Here is a 16,740-nt window from a genome sequence, read left to right as displayed (position 1 = left end):
CTTACTCACCTGAGACTGTAACCTGTAAATGTAAGTGAGGGAAACCATGCAGAGCATTCAAAGCGAAATCCAAAATGACCTTGTATCCATCTGGCATGACTCAGGAAGAGAAGCCAACACAGCAAGGCGTAGGAGGAAGAAGAGTGACTCACCGAAGTTCTCCCCACCCCAGATGTCCATGGCACTGTCGTACTTCCCCAGGTGGTTGAACCAGGCTTTGTCGATCACAAACAGCCCCCCGGCAATGATGGGAGTCCTGCAGAATGGGTAAGGGAAGAGGGACACGCTCTCAAACACTGCTGGATGCACCTGGATGCACAGAAGCAGCCGCTCCCTTTGCCTCCTCTTCCACTGTCAGGACATTACCTGTGTAGCTCCTTCTCACCAGACAAGGAAAACACACCTCAAAAAGCATCTGATCCTTTCTTTCAGCTGCCTTGGTATTTTGCTGTCAATCATAAATTGCCTGGCACTAATGACTGGCTAATGCACCCGTCAGCACAACTCCTACAAGCCCAAAGTTCACAGCCCTGATTGTAGGCTTCAGCATCAAAAATGCACTTAGTGCTCGGGGGGTTATTCACTCAGACGGGCTTTTTGCCTGGAGCCAGCCTATTAAGAGCACCATTCCACCGGCGAGGGGAAGGCAGAGCCAATTCAGAAGGGCTTTTTAAAAGCCATCACTAGCTGTGTGATCTTTATTTCAAAACAGGGTTATTTTTCATTCTTTGGATTAGCTAAGAAAACTGCACAGAGAAGGTCCATGGAGGAGGGGAGGGCAGACCCAGAAGATAGCTCGAGGAGACTTGCCATTTACTGGCACAAATCCTGTCTCCATTCAATTACAGACAGTGTGGACGCCTCAGCGTAGGCTCGGGAGGAGCTGGGGTGACTGCTGTGCCCGGGCGAGTCCCCGCAGTGCCCTACGTGGCAGGATGACCAGGAATGCGGGGCAAGCCTTCGGGAAGCCAGCGAGAGCTTCTGTTAACAACAGCATCCTAAGGAGCAGCAGTGCTTTGCTCCCCTGCGAGCTTTCTGGGGCCCTGAGCTTCCTCCAGCACCCGGTCTCCTCCACGCTGCACACCCCAACTCTTCACGGCTGGGGATGCAGACACCAGCACTCGGCTTGCTGCCAGGAGAGACTTCCAGCAGAATGAGGGACTCCCTCCATCCCGTGGCATGAGGACAGATGGCATCTCTCCTGTTCAGCTTTGCTCTCTCTCTCCTGCACATCCCCAATTTCTGAGGAGCCTTCGGCAAGGTCCGGAAGAGCAGTGCTGATCTGGAAAGGCTGGACTAGACACCACGGTTTATCAAGTGGGCTGAGGACACTGCCTTATTTTTAAGTGATAGCTGAGCTGAGAGAAGCAGGAGTCTACAGCACTGGGCTTTTTCCCTAACCTTATTCAGCCTCCTTAGCACTACCAAAACACGAATAACCATAAATATACCCCATCTACCTTTGTAGCACCCTCAGGCTTCAACGTTGGGAGGTGAAGCTTGTACTGCAAAACCCAAGCTAGCCAGGAGCTCGCTATAGGTATTAGAAGTTCAGAGCTGTCCTGGAAGGAATATCACACTGTTATGGGGCATGGGGACACACACAAGGTCAGATGAGACGCCCATCCTGCCCCACGTTCCTCAGGTGCCTCCTTCCCCCTCTTGACTTACTTAATGGGCTCAGTGGGATCAAGTCGTTTGGCTTTCTGCTCTGGAGAAAGCTGCTCCCATTTGAAATGCAGACTCCAGTCAAAACCTAAAACCAAAGTAGAGAAGTACCATGGGGAAATTAGAAATGGACATGGATTAGGAGGCAATGCAGGCTGCCAGAAGCTGTGTTTGATGGAGTATTTTCCCCACTTTCAAATGACTCAAGCCACGGAGATGCAGCTCTTGGGAGAAGAGTCCAATGACTAACATATTTTACTACTGCATAGGAACAAGAAACAACACATTGCATTACAATTGCAAAGTCAAGTACTCCAAAGGCAGGAAAAGTCAGAATTAAAGCTGCTGATGAAACCTTCCTTTGTCCCCTTGTGCACACAGATACACGCTCTGATAGATATTGCGTGCCACAAATAGCACAGGCATACTAATAAGCGCTACAGTCGCATCCTCCATTTGTTGCCTAGACATCCTCCCATCTCCTTTTGTCGGCAGCCCGGCTTTCAGTGCTGCCAAGGGTGGCTTTGACATGACCCTCCTTTCCTGCTTGACTGCCTGATCCACTGTAGCAAACACCATTCCTCACGCCACCCTTACCTGTCTCTAAAATAGCCTGAAAGCAGCCAGCGGGGAATACTGAACAGTGCTAATGTGCTTTTTGCAAGATAGCAGGAGCCGGCAGCGTGGTGTAGAGCCAACAGCTCCTCGGGCCAGTGCGTTCTCACACCACGGGACGGACGCCCGCGGGGCACGCACGCAGCATGGACTCACCTCCTCTGAGGTCCGAGGAAGCCGCCACATAGGCAAAAGTGTCCAAGTTGATGATGTCAATAACAGGGCTGACCACTCGGGTGGGATCCTGGAAAGCAGAAGCGAAACGACCCGTGACTTCAGATCACACCGCTCAAACTGGTCAAGGGATGCCCTAAACCCCTGGGGACACCAGGTGGCTGGAAATCTTGGTGTCCTTCAGGTTTGTCAGGGACAAGCGCCCATCACTGCCTCCTCCTCCTCAGCCACCACATCAGTTCAAGCAAGGAATTAATGGCAGCAGCACCAAGCAGCAGAGGTATTGCTGGGAGCCAGGGGCACGCCAGCGAGAGAGGCTGGGAAGGCAGGCACCATCTCTCCTGGGAAAGAGGACTGCCTGCTGCTGGGCCGCTGAGCTAGCATCTCTCACCAGCTTTGGCTTCACCCGCAGCCTCTGCCTCCGCAGGCTGTGCGTGGACTCAGCGCCGAACTCGGCTGGATGCGAAGCTCCGTCTGCCTTTTGCAAATTCACCAATGTATTCCCCTTTCACCTCCCTTAAATACTTTTCACAGAAGTCAGGTGACAAACAGGCAGTTGAAATGACAGAGGCAAAACACAGGCAGTCAAGTAGCTTAAATACAGGCATTTTTTAAATGTACAAACTATGGGGATACAGTTAGAGTTTTGCCAAAGGTGTGAAAGGGTTAAAAGAAAGACCCGAATTATTTTAATAACTATTTTAAATAGTTGGTGGTGATCTAATTAACATCTTGTTATGGGCAAAGAGATTATACAAACAGTTATGAACAAATACATCTACAGGAGGAAGAGACTCTGACAGCTTTGACTGGTCTCTTATCTCCCTTTTTCTTTTCAAAAATCCCAAACTCCAATTATAGCTCAAACTTCAAGCTTTTACCCTCGCCAGATCAAATCGTTTTTCACAGCCATGCAAAGGAAAGCATCTGAGCTCATACAGGCTTGCTCTCTGGCTGGGAAAAAGACTTTGTTTTAGAAATTAGTCCTAACAAAGAAGTATTCAAATGCAGCTGTAGGAAGAACCGAGGGCCATGAGCCGGGAGCTGGACTAGAGCTCGAGTTTTCCAAATGAGCACGACAAATACTTGGTATTTCCATAACAACTTCCAATCAGGAGTCTTAACATGGCTTTCTGTGAGTCAAACAACCCACTGAAAGGGCAAGGTCTGCTGCACCTGTGTACTGCATGCAGAACCTCAAGTCATGTCCAAGCACGATGAGCCTTTCAAACCCATCGTAGCTGCCGCACAGTGCCCCTCAGACTGCCCGGCTCAGTACACCCAAGCATCCTTTAGTTGCCTGAGGGTAGGGGAAGGGTTTTAAGCAAAGCACCTGCTTTGCGTGCTGAACACTGCAGGGAAAGGATCCTATCGAGTCATTTAAAACTTGCCCCTCAAGCATCTTACTGGTAAGCACTTCTAACTAGCCCACACTCGTCCCCAGTTTCAATTCCACACCTATACTCATTGCACGGCACAACTTCTTGCAAGAAAATCCCCCGTACATCTTGTCTGAGTGCATTACTGCAGCGTGCTAGCAGCTTTCAGCAGTGCAACCTCCTCCCTGCCTCACTCTCCCATGCCATGTCATGGGCACATTTATATTTACTCAGCTTTCATGAAGGTCTCTCCGACCCTCAACAGGCATGCTCAAGAGCACAGCGCTGTTGCTACGATTTATTTTGGGTTGAGCACCAGATCTTATTATAGGCAGCTTTACCTTTCTGGTTTTTTGATACCCGCCCGTGCCAGGGCATGTTAATATTAACAACACCCAAATCTCCAATCCTCATTCACATGAAATTCTCAAAAACCTGAGAATGCATTTCTCCAACACACTTTTCAAACAAACCAAATTACGGAACTAAATCAACGGGAAAAAACTCTGAAAATGGTCCTGGAGACAAGGGATACATTTCAACCGTGGAAAAGGACCTTGATGCCAGCTTGTCTCCCAACCTCTACGTCATGACCTCGTAATGGACGACAAAACAGGCCACGGCTGCTCCTCTGGCCCCACAGCAGCGTCAGGCAAGGCCAGAGGGCCAGGCTGCCCCTCACCTGCCTCCCCCTGCCCCAGGAGAGCACCAAACTGGGGGGGATGCTTGACCTGGAAGTGGGGGGTCACCATCCACTGGTTCATCCCAGTGCCATTTGCAAAGTCAGTTTTGGGGTGAGCTCGTTGAGTCGTGCTGTAAAAACACCTTGGGCTGGATAATTACATTTTTAGAAAAGTTATTCAGTTGAAATGCACCATTAATGGCTTTAGAGATATTTGTTCCATAAGTAAAAACAAGAGCCTGTGTACCCACATGCTCACGGTCATACGCTCACGAACACGCTGGTGCGAAACACCCACCATTGCTGCCGCTCCCTGGGACACGCACCCTCCCGGGCAAAGGTCCGAGACCCCCCAGACCTCCTCTCTTCCCCCCACACCCCTTCACTTGCTCTTAGACTTTCTAGTCCTGCTAGTTTCCAAATTCAGGTGCTGGGCATGAGCTGCCTACACCCGAAAGGGAGCGTGGGCCTGGGGGGGGGATGCCATCGGCTGCCTGGAAAGCTCGACGTGGGGCTCAGGGGGCACCTTAACGTGGGTGCATGGTGGCACACAGGGGCTCCGGTGTTTCCCACCACAGAAAGCTGCAGGAATAGCTGCTCTGGCCGAGAAAAAAAGAAAAAGAAGCGACGTGCAGGGTGGCTGGTGGTGGCAAAAGAGCTGGGTGTGCTTGGAGGCACTCACTGCTCCTTTGCCTGAAACTTAAATTACATTAGCTCAGAGCAGACTGTTCCTAGGAGCACCACGGTAAGAAAATGCTCTGTCTAGGCGGCTAATGCTCACCGCAGCGGTCAGACAGGGAAGCCGGCTCTTCAGCACAGCCTGAAGGTGGCAGCAGTAACATTTCATACACTTCATTGATCAATATTTTAGCCCTGATGGAAAGGATGGGTACGGTGGGCCTGGGAAGAAGGAAACCGAGGACCCGCTGCCCTTATCCTGCAGCTTTTGCGAGCAGTTAAAAAGCAAGCAAGTGGGACTCCGCTTGCTTTGCAAGTCCCTCAACACTTTTCATAGTAGGTTTCCCTTGCTGCCTTCAGCTGGGCTGCAAGGCACTGGGCAGAGTAAGTGCAGCGTGAGCAGCAGCACAAGCTTACCAACTGCAAGCTTACCAACTGCCTTACTTCCAACCAGAGAAAGATTAAACCCAGAAGAGCAAATAAGAAGTTCACGGGGGTGATGTTTGCATGTGATGCTATATTCAGACCACGACGCAGTGAAACTCCTATGCCGATGCCACACATGGCATCCACATTCACCTACCCCACAGGCACCGAACGTGGGGCACAGTCCCGGAGCTGCGTGGGAAAGCAGCTTTACCTGCCCCCTTCCTGCTGCCACCACTGCCCTTCCCCTGCCAAAACACATCAAAAGCTCTGCCTGGGAAGGAGGCAATTGCTCTGGACGTTCCTCACCAAAATACAGCAAGGCTTCAGCAGAGAACGAGGAATGCCTGCTCAGAGGAACAACTGATGCAGTAAAGCTTAGTGGTGAATCCCACCCTGGGGCAGGCCAGCTACGAGGCTCGAGTGGGGTATCATAGCACGTGTTCTTGAGCTGCGATCGATAATATGAAAAGGCCATTTTCATTATATTACCATTTATCAGCCGTACTGTGGCCCAGCCTGCAAGCCGAGGTTGGGACCCCCCCAGCACTGGCTGTGCTATGAGCACCAGCAGCGCTGACTGCCCTCACCCACCGTGGAGAGACCCGACCTGGTGCTGTGCCCCCCTTCCCCATCACTGCTGCACACAGGGGGTGCACAGCCCAGCCAGCACAGCTACCATGTATGGAGGTGCGAAAAGCAGCATGCCTTGGACGAGGGGCACTGCGAACACCAGATGAGCAGATTTCTCCATAACCCACCGCCTTGACCTCCCCTTGCTCCTCAGATGCCCTTATTTCAACATAATTCAGTAGTTTTAAAATTACCGAGTAATAAATACTAGCAATCAGGAGCCAGAGGTGTAGCAAGGGTGGAGGAATGAGGCACGGTGAAGGGAAAGGACCATGCACCCGCGCCAGAGCTGAAAGCTTCATCCCCTGCACTGTGCCAGCAGGTCACCAGCACAGAGCTCCCTCCCACTCGAGTGACAAGGCACCAGGAGCCTCCGTGCACACGTTTGGTGACAGAGGTGCCGCCGGCGAAAGGCAAATGTCATTGTCTGCTCCAAAATCAGCAGAATTTAAATCCTATTAAATCAATTTATTAGCACTTAATTTGCATGAAATTAAATTCAGCCCCTATTCAAGGAGCCGTCACTCCCTTAAATCATCAGCACTGAGCATTTTACATGAGTCTAATTAAAAACTCTGCTGGAGCACTACCCACGTATTCCCCTTTCACCATTCAACCTGTGCTTGCCAGCTAGAGCCCCACTGACCCAGGAGGCACCTTGTCCCACCCACCCACAGGCTCTCCCAGTCACAGAGACAATTCCACCTGGCTGCTGGGTGGAGGACGACCAGCAAAGGCCGCTTTGCATCCCAAAAGCTCATTGCTTTCTTACACGGATGCCTGCATGCAGTTGGTTGCAGTTGGGTGGTCATGCCCATTGAGAGGGAAGAGGAGGTGGACATCAGCGATGCGTCCCCTGAGGGTGGACCTGGTCTCTCAGGAGCACTCACCTCTTTGATCCTCTGCAGCAGAGGGAGTAGCCAGTCCTTATTCACCTCACAGTGGCTGTCGAGGAAGGTCAGGACTCCTGCTTGTGCCACATCTGCCCCTCGGATTCGGGACCGGATCAGACCTGTTCAAGGACACACCACGTCAGCTGCCACCCAGGTGGCTGGGCAACAGCCCCAGGCTCCTCCAGGATGGTCTCCTGCACTCACGCATCTCCTGGGTTTTGACCCGTCTAAATCCCATCCAGATAAAACATGGCTCGGGTTCATTGCCTCCTTCCCAGTGCTGCCAGGCATGCCAACCATCTCCCAAGGTCACCAAAGCAAACAAATGGCTCCACCAAGATTAATGACTTATGGCATTTATGCCAATCCTTAATTTGTGCAATTATTTCTGCTGTCACCTTCTGGGGCAAAATACAACTCAAAATGCTTTCATAACCCCCCGCAGGTAATAAATCTAACACAGATGTAAGTCAGCGGGGAACGAGGCAGGGGAGTCGAGGGTGGGATCACCTCGTGCCAGAATCAGGCTTTTCTTAGACTGCTGACTTTTCCCTGCTGTGCCCCTTTCCGTGTCCCAGTGACCCCCAGATCTCTCTCCCACCTTGGGGGCACTGCTGGTCTGCAGCTCAATGGGAACACATTTTCCACCAAGGAAAGAGGGTCGGCTCTCAAGGTGCTAAAAGCCCGCTTGGCTCATCAGGGCCCTGACGGTGAACTTAGAGTCCTCCGGAGCTGGAGATGGATCGCTGCGTGTGTTTGTGAGAGAGAAAAATGAACAAAGACGGAGGTCACGGAAAACAGCTGCACGCACGGATTTCACGCTAGACTCTTTGGCAAGATCACTGCTCTTAAAGATGCTCTGTTCCTATTTATACAGGAGTCGACCGGCTTTCCAGCACTCCTGCCTGCGGCCGATGCTCAAGTGAACCGCAACGTAAGAAAGGAGATGGTCCGCTGGCAAACAAGAGGACACGCAGGTTGCTCAAGGGGAGCAGAGCTTCCTGATGAAGGAGAAACAGCAGTAATACGAGGGCAGATAGGGGCAGATAAAGAGAGACAGAAGGGTTTCAAGGGAGCAGCCAGACATCAGGTCCATGCAGAAGGAGGTCACTGACTTTCATATTAAAATTCCCTAGAGAAAAAGGGTCAAGGAACAGCCTCTGAGCAGGAGGGAGAGGGACAGGAGAACAAGGCCTGGAGTTTGTTAAGGTCACCTCCTGCAACGCAGGCTGTCCTTGTATCTCTCTGCAACTTCTAAGATCTTGTGGGTAGGCACGGTCTGCTGTACCCACCCCAGCCCTCCCAAATCCTGGCAAGTCCTGAGGGATACAGCTTCAGGGATGTATTAAGTGAGGTAAGCCCTCCAGGCTGGCTTCCCAAATCCTGACTGCTTTATAGAGCACCAATACCTGCAGGTCCATCCAGTACTGGGGGCAAGCACATATGTACCCCCATAACACAGGAGAGAAGATGAGAAGGAGGTGCAGGTCTACGGAGATGTCCCCTACCCTCCTGCCAAAGCAGGTATCTCTCTTATGCCCATGGGGGGGGTAAATGCTACCCTGACACCAGACCTGCAGAGCTGAAACCTTCTGCAGAAAGAATGCACAGACAAACCCTCTCTGCTCCTCAATTTCCCCAACCCAACGCACACCTGGACGCACACCTGGACTCACACCTTCAATTTCCAGCATGAAAAAACTTCTTTGTTTTTTGTTTTCCTAACACTGCAAAGCAGAACTTGAAAAAAACCATTCAGATTATGGGGAGCTGGAAAATGTCTCAACAGGTTGCCAGCAGCAGCCCAGTAGCCCATACATTCATCCTCCATATACATACATCCTCTATATGGCCCTTCTTAATCTTTCAAATATAATTAATTTCTTTTTTTTTTTAAATCCCAGAGAAGCAGCAGGAGCAGATCTCTTCTCTTTCATTAGAGCAAACATCTTTAAAAATAAGACCCGGGGCTTTGTTTTGCCTGTTCTAATTTTCTGGCTAATAAGCTACAGCTGAGCCTCATTGGATATCTTAACGGTCCCATCTTTTTCAGCAAGAGAGGGGGGATCCATTTCAAATCCCAGCCCTTTACCACATCTCCTTTTATCAGGGCCCCCCATGCCCAGGAGCCGCTGATCTCCCTTGTCGCCCACTCCACTGAAGTCATCCCCTACTCCATCACTCTCATGCCTCCCAAAACCTGGGTTTCCCACCTGGGTCGTGGGCAGGCAGCTCTTACCTTCTCGCCGTCCATTCCGCAAGCACTTCACCTTGGGGAGCTTGCCCAACAAGCGGCAGTCATCAGCTTGGGAAACACAAAGGGAGGATACGTCACCCTCAGCCCTCTTGGTGGCCCAGGCAGCAGAAAGGGTCCTAGGGGAGACTGGGAGCAGGGAGAGGACCCCGTCCTGGACTGGCTGACGGCTTGTTAGGGCGATGGCACTGCTGGGGCACAACAATCTTACCCCTCAGCTCATGCAGAAATCAGGACTGGCAGAGCAGCAGTTTTGTGAAAACTGGTGTAAACCAGCAGATTCACACCGAGAACAGCTGAATTATGCTGTAAAGTCAGTGTAGAAGAGCCATGGCTGGGGTCAGAGTCAGAGTTTTTGCACTTTAATGCAAATTACTATTTTTGGTAGCTGCAAAGCAACACATAAGCTGTTTGATGCATGTCTGCGTGGTAGGGCAGGAGCCTCCTGAGGTGGCCTGCAAGCCCTGAGCGAGGAGAAAGGGATGGTCAAAGAAAGAGAGCTCCGTGGAGCATCTGAGGGCTCTTCATGCCCAGGGCAGCAGCTCCATGGGGCAGAGAGGCCCCACAGCCACCCACACCTGAGCTAGGGAGGTCCTGCAATCCCACCTGCAGTTGTTGCCGTTGCTCTTGCCCCGGTGCTGCCTGCAGCCCCAGCATCCCTCCTCACCCAGATTTCTCCCAGCAAGAGCTGGGTCTGCAGGCAGGTGCACCCACCACAGCCCCTTCTACCTCCGCACACCCACGCTGTGACCTCCGCAACCCCTGCGTGCCTCTCACCACTTCCTTGGCACTACAAACGCACATGAATGAGCCCCATCCCTGCCACCCACCCCGTGCGTCCACATGCACCTCCACGTGCTTTCATCCCCTCCAGCAATCTTTGTTGACAAGAGACATCACCGTACTGGTATCCCTAACAACTCCGGTACAGAGCTGCATTGCTCCGCGCACACCAGGGGAGCAGAAGCGGCAGGGGCTGGCTACGGACCTACAGTGGAAATGTGCTGGGAAGAGCGGGAACCCACGTGCAGAACAACTGCATCCCAGCAAATAAAATGTCAACGGACAGAGAGAGGTGAGAAATGAGACACAACTAGGCACGAGATAAAAGCACCAATTGCTTGGGGTGGGTTGCAGGGAGAAAACTGACCATGTGTGTAGAACATATTATGCAAATACATGCATTTTATGTAAATGAATGCAGACTAGATGCCAGCAGGCTCAGACTATCACAGGAAAGGAGATGTAAGACAGCTGAGAAGTGCTGATTTCAAGTAGCTGAGGGGCTGCTCTAAGTTACACGGGAAACAGGCTCCCCTCTAGTGCCCGGGGATAAGTTTAAACCCAGCCCCATTCCTTCTCCCCAGTTCATGCCATCAGGTGTGCTGCAACAGGGGAGCTGCATTTCTACAAACCTTTCTCCTTTCAGGAAGGCAAGCGCTTTGTCTGTTTAGCCAAATAATCGGCATTTACTTTCTCCACCCTTCAAAAAGCCTGCTCTGCTGTACTCCAGGGCAGCTCGAGTCCTTGCACCTGCTCCTTTTCTGTTGCAGTCGCATTGCTGGTCCCCAGGCTTGCCTAGCCTGGCCCCCCGTGCACCAGAGTCGCTCCAGAGCTCACCGTAATCACTGCAACCCCCTCCCTGGCTTCAGTGACTCCCCAAGGAGGTGTCGATGCCAAGAAGTGGGTCTCGTGTGAAATCTGTCCCTAATGCTCTCTGAGGCAGTGTCTATTTATAACATCCAAGAGCAAAGCATAGATACTTTATTTTTTTAAGCCACTCTGTCTTTGTTTTCACGTTTCTTAGTAAATGGCTACCTTTTGCAGCTCCTTGAAATGTAAGTGCCACGGACTGCTCAGCCCAGGGGTATTTTATCATCCTTTTTATGTCTGAGACAGTTTTTTTGAGCACTTACTCTCAGCACCTGGATCTTCCACTCGCCCATCTCACCGGACAAGGTCTTTAGCTGGGGTAGTTCCCTGGGAGCCCCTGGGGCTTCAGCTACCAGCTTTTGCTGGAGATCGGGCCCATTGATTTCACTTGAGTCATGCTATTAATGGGGAGAGAATGGCAGGAGGATGTGGGCTGTCTGTAGCATACAGAGCTATTTATGGTGCATCTCAGAAATGGGCAGCCCATGTGGGAAATCTTCTTTACATGGGTGAAAAAAAAAAAATCAATAAGAGTTCCTGGCCACCTACATAAACGTATGCAGAACATATGCATACATCAGGAGGGCCAGACTATCATTATCCTGTGCAATTCCAGTGGTGTCAACCCAGAATTGCTCCTGGCTGCAGCTGAAAGCCAGATTAAATACACCACGGCTGCAGCAGGATACAACCGGGTAAGGATTGGATTCATGACTACTGGCGTAAAAATGATTTGCCATGCACTTTTCTTGTATTATTTTCATGAGAAGAGGTTTGATCTTTTGGAATTTGAATTCTCCACGCAGCGATGCAAACCCGGCAGAGCGGGGTTTGCTTTCCACACCTACAGAGCTTTAAACTTCCTTCCACTTTGACAAACTCTCCCCCTCTCTCTGTAAATCCCAGTCTCTCACAGCCTCTTTCGGTTTGGCCCCTCACTTTTAACATAGAAAGGGTCACTTACGATCATCACTGAAGTCATCCACTAGTATGATTTCATAGACGAGGTGCACTGGGGTGCGGTTCAGCACGCTAAAGAATGAAGAGAGAAAATCCATGATAGTGCTTGACCAACTCAACAACCCAGCAAACAGGGCGGGAAAGCCTAGGAACCGATCCCTGCCAAAGCACAGAAGACCAGGCTTGGATTTCCAGAAAGGATATACTAGATAAGACCCAGAAACCACCGCCCACCACCCCCCCAGTAACCTACAGTGCCCAGCTATCAGCTCCCTGTAGCCTGATCTAAGAGCCGAGTGCCCGGTATTGCTGGGAAACAGCTGAGATTCACCCTTACCACCTTTGTGAGCAAAAGCAGAGCATCACGTAAAGCCAGGAAAAACAGGCTTTTCAGCAACATGCACGTTGCACCAAGTTTCCTAATGGGGCTTACAGCAAAGCTGCCATCACCCCGCCACCTCTCCCGGGGCTAATGATATGGTGTCTGCCGACAGCAGGGCCAACACCGAGAAAATTACCCAGCTCAAACCCATCTTTACAGACCTCACAGCCATGGCAGGACAACTCCTGTTTTTATCCATGAGCTGACTGTGTTTCAGAGACTGCCGAGAGGATAAAAACAGGGTTGGAGCCCGCCTATTTAATGAAAGAGAGAGGCTGGAGGATGTGGTTCACAGCTCCCTCCAGGTGGACAGACTGTGAAACATGGCTGAAAGCTAGTCTTCCCTTAATTATGCCACCGAGGTTTTTTTAATTATTATTATTAAAAAGTCTAGACCTGTTCTTCCCCTTTCTCGCACAGCGCAGAGGTCAGCAGAATTACACGTGCGTAAAATCCTGCCCCATCAAAGGGTCAAGGCTGACTTCTTGAAGCAGAAACCCCAGGGCATCCCAAAAATCTCCTAAGGGCTTCACATGGGCTTTGATAACGCCAGTTGGGTGGCACAAGCCATTCCAGAATTTAAACTCCTTTGCCTTCATCCTGAGCGCAGTTCCTTTTTCAAACAGGATTTAAAAGCCCCCCAGATTTCACACCTGAGTCTGCCTTCTGGTCTGGGTTAGGAAAAACCACCAAACCTACTGCTGGCATAAGAGGACAGACACCCCTTGAAGGCCCTGACACCTCCAGATCCTTATCGACAGGTTTCCCCAGCCTCTTGGGCTCCCAAAGCTCCGGCAAAAAGCCTGGAAGTCTGGAAAAACGTGTCCCTGGCCCAGACCCCAGTCAAGAGGGCTCCGAAGGGCAGGATCCCTGGGGAACCCAGCTGCCTGGGAGCCACCAGCCCAGCTAGCAGGAACCCAGAGGGGTCTCGCAGTACTACCCCCAGATATCCAAGGACATTCACCCAAAGGGCTGCACTTCTCCGATGAAACTTTCTTGATGAAAAACCGCAAGCCCACCTGCCCAGGAGGGCTTGGAGCATCTCTACCTATTGCCAGGTGCCAGCACCCACCAGGTGCTGGAATTACAACCCTCTAGAGAGAGAAAGAGTTGAGCCAGATTTTTTTGGAAGGAGAACAGGACATCCCAAGGGAGATGCTTGAAATGGATCCTCCCTCCATGTTTTGGTTTGGGTTTTTTTCCCCCCAGCAGAAGTCCTGAAAAAGAGGGGGCTTTTATGTCAGACCAGAGTGGGTAAGGCTGGCACCTCCCTTGTGGAGCTCCTCAACATCAATTCCAAGCCCATAATTACTTTCCCTGGAAACACAATCCCAGCCTCCTCCAGTTTCAGGATCTTGGCAAAAGCCATGATTTCCCCCCCACTTCAGATACTTTGCATGTTAAGGTTGGGGTGGGAAGGAGAAGAAAGCCTCTACCCCCTAAGCAACAGTCATAGCGGGAGCCCTAACAGCCAGGAGCTGCTGTTGCCACCCCAGCATCGCTAAGGCTTGCACCAAGCAGGGTTAGACAGCACTGCCTCACCAACGCCCGCAGCCTGCACAACGTATTAGAAAAAGTGGCTGAACGCCCCTCCTCCTGCTGAGGCACACAGAGCAATTTAGATGTGCTGTTCCCACCTGTCAAGTGTTTTTTAATTATTATTATTAATAGGTTTGTTATTTTTAAAAAATCCCCATATGCGAGAGCTGAGTTCAGCAAATTACCGCAGCTGAGCGTCAGTACAGAGAGACAGGAGAGCAATATCACGCTCAGTGGAATATTTAACAAGCGCTGATTGCCCAGAAACCTAACTTGGTGAAACCTGCAGGAAAGAAGCAGACTTGTAAAAACAACCGGCAAAATAAATAAATAACCTGCCGAGAGCGGGAGGGGGGAGGCAGCAGGCAACTTGAACATCTGAAGCCTGCCTCTGCCCAGCCTGCCCTGAAGATTCACCTGCCAGAAGTGCAATGCAGGGCTTAACTCTACAGGAAGGCAGTCACAAAGGGACTGATTCAGCTTTTGCTGGTACCAGCAGGAATAACTCAACCAAAACCACTGCACTGGGCTGTAGACTCAGAGCTGGGCTCATAGCGGTACTCAGTGACTTGGAGGAATTCCCCCAGGGCACCTCTTACGGAAGAAAATCCAGCATGGACCTTTTTGCCCCCGCTGTTCCCAGGTCAAGCCGCTTGCTGCCAACTCTGCCTCGGCTTGCCACCCCATAAATCACAGAAGATGTCCCCTGAATGCCAATGACGGCCATCTGTGGGACGCAGAGGGTTGACCAGAGCAAGGGGGAAAAAGTCAGCGTGCAGGCTGACGAGGGAGGGACCTCTCCAAGGCTTGCCCCAGCTCCACGAACCACCATCTTTCCATGGGGTTAATGACAGACACCACCATGCTGGGGGATGCTGCCGGGTGATGCAGCATCCCCCAGCACCGAAAGCAGCCTCACCCGGCACCATCACAGCCCTCTCCCATCACTTCCCTTGTGGGACTCACCCACAGTGCGACACTATCCCAAATCCCGAGCGAACAAAGCCCTGGTGAGGGTGGTCCAAAGGCTGGGTCTACCATGGCTCCAAGGGACGTGATGTCCACTGACTTCAGCAGGCTTTGAGTTCATTATTGCTCTTGTAAATCTGTGCACAGACACCTGCAAGCCCCGAAATTGCCGCTAAGCTAAGGACCACTTGATACAGGCACGAAGAGATCCACAGCAAAGGCTGCAATGCCATGACTGCAGCACACTTCCCAATGCAGCCGAGAGCAAGCACGCCGGCTTTTCAGCAAAGCCAAATTCACGTCTCCAACACATTTTCTACCTGTGGTCTATTAATCCCATGACAACGCACCCATGCCACTGGAAACACAGGAGATTACAAATACCCCTCCTGCAGTGCTCCTCAGGGAGGAAACAGAGGCACTGCATACTGCACGTTTTCAACGTTACGGTGATTTTTTTTTCAGATAGACTATAAAAGCACTTTTAAAAATTCAAAGACAGCTTTTCTATTACTTGTGCCTTTGCTCAGCTTTGATTTTTTTTAATACTTTCTTTTCTTTCTTTATGTGTGTGCATGGCTTTTTTCCCTTTTATATGGGTAAAATCAGAAGACAATTAATATTATAGTGCTTTCAAGTCCCGCTTTTATTTATAGAATTTTTTCCCTGAAATCAAACATAGGTAGATATACTGCAGTGATGGGCATATTTTAACAAATCAAAACAGCTTTTAAGTTCTGTTGAGCCAGAGAACACAACACTTTCTCCCTTAAATCACCGAAAGATCTGTTATCATCGAAATGAAAACCCATGCCTCTAGTCCAGAAAGTGCTTATGCTTGCTCAACCCCATAAGACCAGATTCGCTGCTGAATTATCTTGAAAAGCTAATGCTGAAATTTTCTTTGTTTCAATGGATTTAGCAGATTTTATGCAGATGTAACCAGGGAGAATGTCACCTTAAATTTGCATCATAAGGTCCTTCTTTCATCCTCCTCAACAACTTGTTGGGATCCTTTTCCACCTACCCAAAAGGTAAGCACTGGATTCAACAATTTCACCTCCAAATAAATACCAGTGCAAAAGTCACCCTGACATGTAAGACACGGAAAATGTTTGCAGGGAGGAGTTCAGGTCTTCTGATCAAAGCTCGGTATGTTTTTGGTCATCACCCAGAATACCAGTTGCTTTAGAGAGGTGACTGTGGGCATTGATCCCTGGGAACTCATGAACCCATTAATTCTCTCCATGGAAACCTACTGGGACTTGTTAGGGGGGCGAAAAAAAACCTTTGGGAGTATAAGAAAGTGTCAAAAGGGCCAAGGGTCACAATTATCGAAATCAGACTGAGAGCGCAGAAAGAAAATGCCCGCCAAAATGAACTGCTTCAACAGCCAAAAATGGCTAATTATGTAGGAAGAGAGACATCACACCAAGAATAACCATAATGAGCTTTGATTACACTGCGGCTTTCGCATTTTATTCTTTCAAATACCCACCAAGCTCTTTGAAATTCAAGAGTTCTCTTATGTTAACATCAAAAGGTAAAAGCGCATGGAGGGCTGTGTACTTAGTCACTGCAAGAGATGATTAGCAAATTAAGAAAAAAAAGTCCAGGGTTTAAGCAAAAAGCAGATTAAAAAAAAAGAAATAAAAAAATAGTCAGCACAAAGCGCTAATTATACAGTTTCTGCGCAACACCTGGCTTGTTTTTGCTTCTTTAATCAGGCTCGTTTCAGTTATGGCACAGACTCTATACAGTGCCGGCGCTGCCTAGGGAAGGAGGCGCGCGGCTTTGTCACTTCCCTGCCTCAGATGCGCCTGGGTGCAGACAAG

General features: G+C 50.4%; 1 protein-coding gene across 1 annotated transcript in view; it reads right to left on the bottom strand.

Annotated features, from left to right (window-relative positions):
* Positions 1-16,740, bottom strand: part of GALNT14 (polypeptide N-acetylgalactosaminyltransferase 14) — a 100,025-nt gene that overhangs the window by 18,588 nt on the left and 64,697 nt on the right. Inside the window, exons 4-9 of the mRNA XM_072858437.1 lie at positions 12,020-12,087; positions 9,388-9,453; positions 7,146-7,267; positions 2,440-2,527; positions 1,672-1,756; positions 153-256 (exon numbers count right to left, since the gene is read on the bottom strand). Coding sequence (XP_072714538.1) covers positions 153-256; positions 1,672-1,756; positions 2,440-2,527; positions 7,146-7,267; positions 9,388-9,453; positions 12,020-12,087 — 533 coding nt within the window. The remainder of the gene's footprint in view (positions 1-152; positions 257-1,671; positions 1,757-2,439; positions 2,528-7,145; positions 7,268-9,387; positions 9,454-12,019; positions 12,088-16,740) is intronic.

This window comes from Ciconia boyciana, chromosome 3 (genome assembly GCF_034638445.1).
Source record: "Ciconia boyciana chromosome 3, ASM3463844v1, whole genome shotgun sequence".
NCBI lineage: Eukaryota > Metazoa > Chordata > Aves > Ciconiiformes > Ciconiidae > Ciconia > Ciconia boyciana.
Note: the sequence above shows the minus strand (reverse complement) of the source record. Positions and strands in the feature narration are given on the sequence as shown.